The 13,227-nt window shown below is 46.6% G+C and overlaps 2 protein-coding genes across 2 annotated transcripts; both read left to right on the plus strand.

The window, feature by feature from the left end:
* Positions 1 to 9,598: 9,598 nt before the first annotated feature.
* Positions 9,599 to 9,913, plus strand: EV420DRAFT_1553337 (uncharacterized protein; the record flags this gene model as incomplete). The annotated part of the gene is made up of 2 exons (XM_060473548.1): positions 9,599 to 9,654; positions 9,712 to 9,913. The coding sequence occupies 2 exons, from the start codon at positions 9,599 to 9,601 to the stop codon at positions 9,911 to 9,913; spliced, it is 258 nt and encodes an 85-aa protein (XP_060328886.1).
* Positions 9,914 to 10,169: 256 nt separating this feature from the next.
* On the plus strand, positions 10,170 to 10,458 carry EV420DRAFT_1553341 (uncharacterized protein; the record flags this gene model as incomplete). Its single annotated transcript, XM_060473549.1, has 1 exon — positions 10,170 to 10,458. One exon carries the CDS (start codon positions 10,173 to 10,175, stop codon positions 10,401 to 10,403), a length of 231 nt encoding a protein of 76 aa, XP_060328887.1. The 3' UTR covers positions 10,404 to 10,458.
* Positions 10,459 to 13,227: the final 2,769 nt, after the last annotated feature.

A 13,227-nucleotide genomic window follows, 5' to 3' on the forward strand; every position in this document is an offset into this window, starting at 1 on the left:
GCCAACATCAGAGGAGAAGGGGACAGTTAGAGAATGGTTAGAAAGAGTGGCAGCATTGAGGGTTACGATCTCCAGTGCACAATGACAGTCAATGCAATCCTGTCCTAGTGCAGAGGATACAGGGTTGCTCTTTAGTTTTCTGATTCCAACAGAACTAGTTCAATAGAGACAGTGGACTCAGGAGTGGAAGAAACAGCAGCAGCATGGCCATGAGCAAAGGCCACAGCTTTGTGCTTGTTGCAATCTTCAGTTTTGTGCTTACCTCTACAGAACATACAGAGGTTGTTCTTCTGACGGTGGTCTTTTTCTTCTTAAGTAAGACAGCCATCCTTGCCTAGCTTGTTAGCATAAGGCTTGGGGTTGGAAGATGAAGGAGAGTTGGAGGAAGATAAAGGTGATCCCATGGAGCCTAAATTAGAGGATTTTTGGCCCACGGAGTTGAAGTTGGAAGGTGAAGAGTTAGAACCCTTCAACTTGTTGCCATTGTTGTTGGAGGAGGGATTACTGCAATTTTCTCAGGTGATTTCAGCCTTCCAAGTCCAGTAGCAAGTATCAAGCTCCTGAGCAAGATTACACATATCACGAAGGTTATCAGGCTTTCCATGGTGAGCCATATCATCTTTGATGTGGGAGTAAAGATCACAGTAGAAAGTGTGATGAAGAGAGTTGTCACCATAGCTGATAATGGCAACCTTCACCTTATCTGATCAGAATGCATTGGGACAGTCATTGAAGTTCAACTGGAGGGAAACAATGAAAGCTTTGAGTTTTTGGGAGTCTGAACCATTGAAGGTATCTGGTTCCTTGACCTTCATGCATACAGCATGCTGACGGTTGCCATTGACAGCATCGGAATCTCCGCAGAGGACATTCATGAGTTGGATGAGAATCTGAGCATCGTTATTAGGGGGGTTAGGATTGTTACCAGGGTTATTGTTAGGACCACCTCCAGAGCCACTGTGTCCATCAGGGTATTATGACCTTACCCCTTAAACCCCAGCTTTGGCTAAGGTTATACACTCCTAACTCTTACAAGCTCCTTGCTTTCACTATCTAAGTGACCTTCAAGGCAGTCACTGTTATACTTTCGAAACTTCAGCCCATTATCTGTAAAACGGCACCCATCATACCTCGAGACCCTAAATGTTCATTGTGGTACAACGAGCTTTATGCCTCTCACCCCCTCAGACTGCACTGCCATTATCTTTGGAAGTACCTTCAGTATCTTGATACTATGAACTGCAATCACAGTTATCTCTTTTATCCAACCAATCCGACACCAAAGAGCACTGACCCCAGAAGAAGGAGAGTACATGGACTCAATTGCTTATCCACAGGAACCTCCTGAACAGGGAGCACCATCAGGCTCAGGTCTGTCATACCAAGGCCAGGGAGGGAGCGAGACACACTTTGAGCTCTCCTACCCAACAGAGCAGACCACTCTCAAACAATTGAGCATCAGATCGAGGATCAGCTTGGCCATGAAACTTCCCTTCAGGAAGAAGACCTCAGACGACTCGGCATCCCGCCAGACGATGGAGAGTTCTCAGGAGACTCCTGGTTCACAGTCGAGTACTGAACTGACATGGAGAGGTCCTGGGATGCCACCACATGGGACAACAATGACAGCTCCAAGGAGCTGTCAATCTCTTCCACAGAGTTATCGGCCACCGGTACTAGGAGTCGACTCTGATGGAGAGTGCCTCTATCAGAGAGGAACCTGAAGGTTCTACATCAATGTATTCAATCGAATCATTGGTGCATGAACCAGAGGAAACTACTGGAGGATGGCATATAGAACATGGGGGTGAAGAACCATTTTCGAAGAAGTCGAAGACCTGTTTCTCCCTGCCTGAGAACAAAGGCAGGGAGGAGATGTATAAGACATGGATCAAGAGGGAGAGGCAGAGGGACATCGAAGAGATAAATTGTCAGAGCCAGGTTGGAACATAGCTCCAACCTCCCTCATGTCACACACCTCCAATGAGACCTACAGAATTGCAGGACCCCCTTCATGGTGGGACAATGATTCCATCCATGAGTCAGAGTTCATCTGGCCCTCTTCCCGACCTGAATCCGAAGTTCTCCCCCCAAACTTCGTTACCATTGCTGACCTCAGAAACTTCACCGAGCCCCACTTTGCTCACATCTCTGAACCATCCACCAGCGATGCCATTGGCAATGGACCCAATGATGTCACATTCACTGAGTACTCTGACACCAATAGCAAGGAGCTCCTGGACTACTACACCCATTCTGAATCCTCATACGGTGGGGATCACTGGGTCATCTTCCCAGGATACACCCCTAGGGGAGACAGGCTCCTTGATTAGTTTGCCATAAACCAACCCCTTCCAGACCCTATCATCCTCCTGAACTGTGTCCCTGAAGAGCTTGATTGAGCTGAACCCCACCTGTATCCTTATTGTAACTGTGCCATCTGCTGATGACTCCAGTCCCTGGCCCATGACAAGTACGATGGAGCAAGACATACCCCAGAGCTTGAGCCTTTCCTTGCACTGGAGGGAGGGTTCTTACCTGAGGAATATGATGGAGATTTCATTCCTCTCCAAGGGTTATGGCCCTGGATCTTTGAATGAACCGATGCTGCGGAGATCTGGGATGAGTACTACAGATATGTCACAGGCATATGAGACTGGAACAAGACCTGGTATGCAGGACATACAATCTTCTCCTGATACCAGGTCATTGGTTTTCCACCCAACCATGACAACAGGTCTGACCCCTGGGCACAAGCCAGGATGGTCATCAACCAGCGAAGAAGCTACCATGAGCTGCCTGACCATGAACCTCCTGACAAGTGGGATGAGTTCATCCAGGGTTTGAGTATGGGGTGGAAGCCAAGCACTTCCACAATGATGAGAAAATGGAGAAAGTTGTCGCCCTTGCAATCTGGCCTAACATCAAACAGATCATTATGGCTGGAGATAATATGCGTCCTACCACCTACTGGGAGTGGAGGTGCAGAGTCCTGCAGATGGACAAGAACTACTGAGTTCACATCACACAAGGTAGGAAGTATCCCAGCAGTACCACAGGCTCCAAGCCTGGAGCAGTATTACGACCTTACCTCTATTTTCCTTATCTTATCTTATCCTTATCTCCCAGAACCCTGGACCTACCTATCTTATCTCTCAGACCTATGATATTCCACTGGCATCTCCTACCCATTTACCTGGTTCCCATCACCCCAGTTCACAGCTGCCACATCCTGAATGACTGATGCACAGCATATACCATCATGCTTCTTATGATGGCATCATACTTCTTAGTGGATGGACAGGAGTTGACCACCAGTTGAGGGTGGTCTACGGGATATGGTCTATTCAGATAGAGTCCTGTGTCAATACAGGTGACATACACTCTTTACTCTCATTTGTTGGGAGTACACTTCTTCTAGTGTCCTTACTCCTCATTTGCTACAGAGTGCACTTCTTGGTGCATGTGCCCCAGTGGATACTATTATTAGTATGAGTCAGACATGTACTTAAGCTAGCCTATGCTGTGGCCTTAGACCCCAGCTTCGGCTAAGGTTATATACTCCTAACTCTTACCAGATCCCTGCTCTCACTATCTAAGTGATGCCCTAACTTCTTGCAATCTGCCAAATGCCTCTCTAACACTAAATCACCGAATGCAAGTGACAGGATAGAGACCAGCCTTGGTTCAGATTAGAGTTAGTGCTTAACATTTAGCCGAAGCTTGCCCTTACTACCCTTATCATTGTCTAACAATGGTAACTGTATCGCTTCAAGGCAGTCACTGTTATACCTTCAAAACTTCAGCCCATTATCTGTAAAACGGCACCTATCATACCTCAAGACCCTAAACATTCATTGTGGTACAACGAGCTTTATGCCTCTCACCCCCTCAGACTGCACTGCCATTATCTTTGGAAGTACCTTCAGTACCTTGATACTATTAACTGCAGTCGCAGTAATTCATTTTACCCAACCAATCCGACACCAAAGAGCACTGACCCCCAGAAGAGGGAGAGTACATAGACTCAATGGCTCATCAACAGGAACCTCACGAACAGGGAGTACCATCTGGCTCTGGTCAATCACACCCCGGTCAAGGGGGAGTGAGATGCACTTTGACACCTCTTACCTGACAGAGAAGACTGAGCTGCCATGCTCGAGCTTCAGAGCGAGGATCAGTGAGACCATAAAGGTGAAGAATCCCTTCGAGAAGAAGAGCTCAGATGACTCAGCATTCCTCCTGATGACAGGGATGACTGAGCAGACCTCAGGTTTACAGTCGAGTACTGGACCGACATGGAGGGGTCCTGGGATGCCACAACATGGGACAACAATGACAACTCCAGGGAGCCATCAATCACTTCCACAGAGTTATCAGCAGCCATCCCAGGTGTCAATGATGATGGAGAGTGCCTCTATTAGAGGGGAACCCAAAGGTTCTACATTGATGTATTCAATCAAATCATTAATGGACGAACCAGGGAAAGAACCACCTTTGAAGAAATTGAAGACCTGTTCCTCCCTGCCTGGAAACGAGGAGAAGGACAAAATGTATGAGGGGTGGATAGAACAGGAGATAGCATGGGAGAAACAGAAGGGCATCAAGGAGATGAATCTCCAGACCCTGAGTGGCATGATTCAACCTCTCTCCCATCCTACACCCCCGATGAAACCTACAGAATTGCAGGACCTCCCTCATGGTGGGATGATGACTCCCTCACCCTGACCTGAATCCGAAGTTCTTCCTTGAAACTTCATCACCATTGCCAACCTCTGAAACTTTGCCAAACCCTGTTTTGCCCACATCTCAGAACCCTCAACCAGTGACACCGTCGAAGACAGACCTGACGACGTTGTATTCACCAAGTACTCTGACGGTAATAATGAAGAGCTCCCAGAGTACTACACCTACTCGGGATCCCCACTTAGCAAGGACCAGTGGGTCATCTTTCCAGGAGATACTCCCTGGGGAGACAGGATCCTTGACTGGTTTGCCAGAGACCAACCCTTTCCAGACCCTATCATCCTCTCGAACCATGTCCCGAGGGAGCTTGAGCAGACAATCTCTTGGAACCTCTACCCCTACTGCAACTGTACCATCTGTCGATGTCTTCGAACCTTGGCCAGTAAAGCCTATGAAGGAGCAAAACCCTCCTTTGAGCTTGAACCCTTCCTTGCCCCAGAAGGAGAGTTCCTACCTAATGGATATGATGGAGGCTACCTCCCACTCCAGGCACTATGGCCCTGGATCTGGCAGTGGGATGATGTCCTGGAGATCTGGGATGAGTACTACAGATATGCCACAGACATATGGAGCTGGAACAAGGCCTGGTATACAGGATATACAATTTTCTCCCAATATCAGGTCATTGGCTTTTCACCTGACCATGATACCAGGAGAGACCCATGGATCCAAGCTGGAATGGTCATCGACCAGCAGGAGAGCTACCATAAGCCACCTGACCATGAACCCTCTGATAAGCAGGATGAGTTTGTCCAGGGTTCAAGCACAGGAGCTTATGGGCCAACAAATATATGATCTAACATGGCTACAGATGTTAGATTGGACTAGCAGACACTTTCGGTATGATATGACCTGGGTCATGTCTAACCAAGGAAAAGCATATAGTGCTGCATCTTTAGATTCAGATATTGAGGATAAAATCCTCCATACTGAAACCTGGTATCACGCCGCCATCGACTGGAATATGATATATCCCAACCAACCCTTAGCACCTGGAAGATGCTACAGGGAGGAGTTCTTCTCTGACCTGGGATCCCTAAAAATAGTAGGCCCAGATATACCAATCCCTGACCTTGCATGGGTACCATCCAATATCCTAGGAATTAAAGCCACAGGAGGGGGAATTTTCCATGCCTGCAGTATGGGTGGGGATCCTGCACAATCAGCACCTACAGGGGGAATAAGTGGACTGGCACCAGCCACACCCAGAGGAGGTGGCAGAGGTCCAGGAGGATCTGGGGATGGAGGTGGTGGAGGAGGATCCCCATCAATACCACCTCAGCCCCCAGCACAGCCACCATCACCTCATAGTGATCAGAATCTCCGATCACTACCTCGCCCTGAAAATCCCCCTTTGCTGCCTGACCCGCCGGGTGGCTGGGAAATTGCAGATGGACAGCCAAACCCCTGGGAAAATGTGAAGCCAATATTGATACAGGTCTCTGACAAGTTCCATGGAAAGGCCAGTGACCTGGATTGATTCTTCTCCCACTGCGAATACTACTTCGAGACCTTTTCCCAGTACTTCGCACTCAATGAAGCACATGGGTATGGCTCAAGTCGAGTAGTCTTTTGCAGCCCACTTGTTCAACAGAGAGGCAAAGAGCTGGTGGATCCATCAGCAAGCAGATCATTATGGCTGGAGATAATATGTGGCCTACCACCTACTGAGAGTGGAGGTGCAGAGTCCTGCAGATGGACAAGAACTACTGAGTTCACATCGCACAAGGCAGGAAGTATCCCAGCAGTATGGCTGGCTCCAAGCCCAGAGCAGTGGGGGGCTCTTTGAGTGGCATGAGGAGCAGAAGGGATGCCACTGGATTCACCTATGGCAGTGAAGGCGAACCTATGGACATCAATTGTCTCAAAAGAGAAAAGCAATGTTTCTGATGCAGACACACTGGACGAGTTGACGGAGTACCATTTCATGCTCAACCACAAACCAGGAGCATCCAATAGGAAGGCTGACCATGACCAAGGCAAGAAGGACAATGACGATATTGTCCTCTTAAAACCGGAGTTTTTCTGAGCCCTGATAATGCCAATTGAGAAGGAAGTCTATGGCAAAATCAGGAGAGCTATGAGTGATTGCCAATGGTGGGACTGAGGGATTGCTTCAAGCCTCAACCATGAGAAGGGGGTCATTGAAAAAGATCACCTACTATTCTATAATGAACATATCTATGTCCCTTGCAACCATGCATTACAAGGAGAACTCATCTCCCACCACCACAATCATGTCTCTGCAGGGCACCCAGGTATCGATAAAATCAAAGAGTTGGTCTTAAGAGATTACTGGTGGCCCAGGCTGCAAAGGGATGTGGAAACCTACATACGAGGATGTGAGGCATGTTAAAGGACAAAGACTGACATGCAGCAGAAGGCAGCCCTGCTACATCCTAATGCTGTACCATCTTGACCCTGGGAACACATTTTGGTTGACATGATTACTGGATTTCCAGAATCCAAGGGCTATGACATGGTATTAGTCATCATAGACTGATTCTCAAAATACATCATGCTGATTCCATGCATGAAGGAACTCTTGTCGAATGGGTGGGCTAAAATCCTACATGACAAGATTATCTGCCAATTTGGGGTCACCCTCTTTAAGGTCATTTCTGACCGAGGGCCCCAATTTGTCTCGAAATTCATCACTGAACTATATGTGATGATGAATATTCAAGGAAATCCATCGACAGCCTATCACCCACAAATGGATGGACAAATGGAGCGGGTTAACCAAGAGCTCGAAAAATACCTTTGAGTCTTTGTTAACCACAAACAGGACAACTGGATTGAGTGGCTGCAGTGGGCAGCATTTGCTCACAACAACTGCCAACACTCTGCAATGGGCTTTTCCCCCATCAAACTCATCTTTGGATGAGATGGAGAAATTTGCCCAACCATGGTGAGGCTGTCAGAAACACCATTGGTAACTGACTTTGTTGAAAGCCTCCAGAGAGTATGCAAGCAGGCGGAACACTCTCTGAATAAAGCTGCTGAGGTCATGAGAAAGGCTTATGACAAACACACTCATCCAGCACAGGAGTACCAACTGGATAATAAAGTCTGGTTGGACTGAACCAACCTTCACCTCCCACAACCAGCAAAAAAGCTAGATGACAAATGCAATGGACCCTTTGAGATAGTCTCAAAGAAAGGGCCCTCTGCCTATGAGCTGAGGCTACTGCCAGGTTGGAGGATCCATAACAAGTTCAATGAATGATACCTAACTCCATATGTCCCCCCAGAGTTTCCCAACCAGGAGAAACCACCACCACTCGAGCCAGAGCTTGTAGACAGTGAAGAAGAATACAAAGTAGAAGAACTACTTCAAGATCACAACCATATCATCAGTCAAGAATGCAACCAGAGGACCATAATAGAGTATTTGGTCAAATGAAAAGGATATCCAGTGGAGGAAGCCACCTGGGTCAAAAGAAGCAACCTCACCAATGCTGAAGAGCTCATCAATAACTACAAGAACAAGGAGGACCATGTAGAGGATCACGATTTGTGACACTTGGAGAACAAAGGGGGATGTATAACCATATCATCTCCTGGCTCTTCAACCAAGAACTCAACAGTCTTTCCAGTCTTGAACAGGAATCATACCAATTCATTATCCTTCAATGAGCAGGGCTATTATTCATCAGACACTGATGAATACAACTTTGAAGACAAGCATTCCATGTCTCCTCTTATGACTCAAACCAACCCTAGCTTCACTCTAGAAGAATGGGGCATGTCTGCTTGGGGACAAACCAGGGACTACTTATGAGATATGGAATCTACAAACTCCCTCGACTCAGGGAGTGAGTAGGCCTAATGACTGTTGGGACAACAGTCTTAGTCAGGAGGTATTATTATGACCTTACCTCTATTTTCCTTATCTTATCTTATCCTTATCTCCCAGAACCCTGGACCTACCTATCTTATCTCTCAGACCTATGATATTCCACTGGCATCTCCTACCCATTTACCTGGTTCCCATCACCCCAGTTCACAGCTGCCACATCCCAAATGACCGATGCATAGTATATACCATCATGCTTCTCATGATGGCATCATACTTCTTAGTGGATGGACAGGAGTTGACCACCAGTTGAGGGTGGTCTATGGGATATGATCTATTCAGATAGAGTCCCATGTCAATACAGGTGATATGCACTCTTTACTCTCATTCATTGGGAGCACACTTCTTCTAGTGTCCTCACTCCTCATTTGCTACAGAGCACACTTCTTGGTGCACATGCCCCAGTAGATACTATTATTAGTATGAGTTGGACATGTACTTAAGCTAGCCTATGCTGTGGCCTTAGACCCCAGCTCCGGCTAAGGTTATATACTCCTAACTCTTACCAGATCCCTGCTCTCACTATCTAAGTGATGCCCTAACTTCTTGCAATCTGCCAAATGACTCTCTAACACTGAATCACCAAATGTGAGTGACAGGATAGAGACCAGCCTTGGTTCAGATTAGAGTTAGTGCTTAACAAGCAGTGGGGGGCTCTTTGTCAAAGGGCAGGAGGGTTGCCACTGCATTCACCTATGGTGGTGAAGGCGAACCCATGAACATTGATCATCTCAGAAGAGAAAAGCAATGTTTCCAGTGCAGACACACCAGACACCTGGGGCAAGACAATAAGTGCTTGCCTGACAAGTTGAAGTGGTTAATCAAACTGAAAAAACTATTGACTTTTGCAACCTGTCTCAGAGCCATCCTAGCAGAAATAGAGGAAAAAGACCTCACTAGCTCAACAGAAGTCAAGGAGATAAAAGAGATGCCAGCATAGGACTTAGCGATTCTACTTCATCCGCTGGGGTTTATCATTGTGCGCCTCACATTATGAATATTCACACTTATGCTGTACCTGTAAGTACTGGTAACAATATATTACTCTTGTCACACACCATGAAGGAATCACAAGGTGCAGGAAAGAAACCTCAAGGTGAGTACAGTTATTTACTGGTCATTGCAACACCATGGTTCAATGAAACACTTAGCCTCTTGCTCTCCCTCCCTTCATCCTTCATCATTAACTTGTATTACATTGCTGATGTGTATTGTATCTTCATGTTCTGCAGTAATTCTTTATATGTGACATGGATAATATTCCAAGAAATTGAGGCTTCTGTTCTAAAAATATCTATTTTCTCATGAACTCAAAATCTGACCCAGAAATGTGTGTCCTCCATCTGAATGTAATCACCCACAAAGGCCTCAATAATGTTAATGACCTTCTGAAAAACCTGTATGACAGGTTTGAGACTAGGCGCCCATTATCTGAGGAGTCTAGGGCATAAATAAAAGTGCAGTTCTGCCAAGCTATTGCCTTTGATGGACAGTCTGACAGTCCAATGCATCTATTATTGCCCCATTGCCTCCGAATTTTATTTCTCCTCTTGCTCAATTTTTTACTATGCCTGGACATGCTAAATCAAACTTGAAAAAGTGCCAGATTACTCGCAAATGCCATGACCAGCTAATGGAAAAGGCAGTCATTGCACACAAGAATGAGCTTGCCAAACTACCTGGTGCTCCTCAGAAAGGTGCAAGAAAAATCTGCAAAGATTTTGAGGCTGTATATCAGAGGGAGACTGGAAAGGAGATCTTGCTTTCTTATAGCACTCAAGTGATTCCAAGTAGCTGACTAATGAGGTTTGGGTACATGGGCCGGACTGTTTCAATGACTCAAAATGGCCCAGAATACCCATGCCACAATAATGCTGTGAAAACAGACTTGTACCTGCACCTTTGAGCATCTTTTTTTTACTGTATCTCATTGTTGCATAGTATTACACATTCTTACATTCAAACCTAGTCAAAATTCCCAACCAATTGGAACCTACAGTAAATATCCAATTTTGCTGTTTCATTGGCTGATAAATAACTGTATCCCCCTGCAAGTATTAAGGCTGACTATGCACCTGTAGGAGTTCCCAAGAGAACACTCAAAAGTAACCAAAACGGTGTAGCAGGGGATTACCACCACCCATCAGGCAATGAACCCTGAGGGTCAGACACAAAAGAGTCAGACCCGACTAGCAGCTCAAAGCTGTACCAGTGTGAGATGGATTTCGATCAATCGATCGAGGATCCAGAAGCAACTCTCAATTGTTCCATCAAGAATCCTGACAGGGTTCTTGATCAATGCATCAAGAGTCCAGGTACAACTAGGAATGAAGCCCAGGACTGACAGGACCCTTCGAACCTACCACCAACCTGCTTAAAAGCAGGAGGGGGACCCTCAAGTCTGCCAACTAATGGTGTAGACAGGGATTTCTGCCACTCTCTGAGCAACAAACCCAAGTCCTCATGCAGGCAGTACTCTACTGGCAGGTCACTCCATAAGCACACCACCCAGTACTACTGGTTTGACAGGCACTCCTGTGTGAAAACAGGAGAGTGAGGACATGCCTTCAGGTGGTCATGACACGGGAGCCAGTGACTTGATGATCACAGCTCTGGGAAAGCCACTCTTAGTGGTAGGAGTTCCAGATGACAGCAAACTGGCATCCTCCCAGTGCACCAAGGTTCCTCAATGATAGACCACTTCAAAAACGATGAGGTCAGGGAATTCAGGTGAGTCTAGAGATGAGGCCGAAGGCTGGTGGAGCCTAGCGGACCCTATAACAGACTGTTCTAAAGCCAGGGATGACAACCCAGCATCGCATGTGGAACCAGGTAGAAAGGGAATCTGAGGAATGGCCACCTCTACCACAGAGGACACTGGCTGAAAAAGCTCAATCGCCCACAAGGATCAAGAGGGCTGAACAGAGGAGAGAGACTCCCCTTTCCAGGTATGTATACATTTAGAAGAAGTCACTGATGAGGAAGACAACTTTAATTATTTAAAAAGTTTATGGGGATCTTCAAAATCTAGCCAAGTCCCAACTAACCTGAGTGGGTGTCTGCACTGAGGTGAAAGGGCAACCAGTTACGCAGCCTACAGAGCACAATGATGAGGGGAAGACCCCAATGCAGCGAGCATTGGAGGAGTACCCTTAGGACTCCCAATGGCTGAAGCCCTTCGGAGCCACCTGGACTTGACAAGCTATGCGACTCACCAAGACTCCAGGAGAGAAGACATCACTTCTCAAACAGTGGGTCCATCCTCAATGAAGAATGGAGGTTAATGACCAACTGGTTACTGACTTGGAAAGCCAAGTTGGGGAGTCCTACTTGGATGAATACAATAAGCTGGAACATATGAACCAGCTTACCAAACCACCCCAGTATGTCCATGGAGCAAAGAGACAGAATGTCACAATCACCCTACAACTGGAAACCTTCGATACTATGGCCCATCACTCTGTGAAAGCCCTGATTGACAGTGGCTGTACAGGAAGTGCTATTGACCAGCAGTGGACCTGTGATTGTGGTATTACCATGCACAAAGTGGCTCACCCCACTCCAGTCTATCATGCAGATGGTACTTGCAACAAGGGCAGTAACATCACCAAATTTGCTGAGGCCTGACTCAAGATAGAAGACCACAGTGAACGAATTGAGTTGGCAGTCGTTGACCTAGGAATGACACCTATCTTCCTAGGCCATGATTGGTTGCAAAGGCATAACCCACTGATTGACTGGAATACAGGTTCGGTAACCTTGATGCGCTGTGACTGCTGCAAGGTACCATTCTGACTTCCAGACAAGGATCCTGAACAACAGTGGGAGACCAAAGTTGAAGATGGGGATACAATCCTCATCATAGACTTTAAGGAAGCCTTTCATGTGCAGGTGATAGGGCATAAAGCCAATGAACTGGCTGCCAGGGCCAATGAGGGAAAGGAAACAAAATCATTTGAGAACTTGGTGACCAGTCGAATCCAACCTTCCAAGTCCCCAATGGTGTCTCTCTTTTTCTTCGTCAAGGAAAAGGATAGCAAATTGTGGCCAGTACAAGACTACCGCAAGCTTAATGAAATGACTATCAAGAATCACTACCCCTTACCACTTATCTCAGACCTTATGGATAAGCTCAAGAATGCAAAGTATTTCACCAAGCTAGATGTCCATTGGGGATACAATAACAAATTCTATGTGGAGGTGGACTCCAGCGAAGGAGCCATTGGTGCTGTCCTGTCACAAGAACAGGAAGGGAAATGGTGTCCGATCGCATTCTTGTTAAAATCTCTTTCCATGATGGAACGAAATTATGAGATTTATGACAAGGAACTACTCACAATAATGATCGCCTTGGAAGAATAGTGACATTATCTCATGGGTGCCTGTCAAGATTTTGAAATCTGGATGGATCACTCAAACCAGCAGTATTTCCCCAAGCCTCAGAAACTCAACTGCAGACAGGCACAGTGGGTCACTGAGTTGGCAGAGTACCATTTTATGCTCAACCACAAACCAGGAGTGTCCAATAGGAAGGCCGACCACAACCAAGGCAAGAAGGACAATGATGATATTGTCCTCTTGAAACTGGAATTCTTCCATGCCCTGATAATGCCAATGGAGGA

This window comes from Desarmillaria tabescens (genome assembly GCF_030435595.1).
Source record: "Desarmillaria tabescens strain CCBAS 213 chromosome Unknown EV420scaffold_25, whole genome shotgun sequence".
Taxonomy (NCBI): Eukaryota; Fungi; Basidiomycota; class Agaricomycetes; order Agaricales; family Physalacriaceae; genus Desarmillaria; species Desarmillaria tabescens.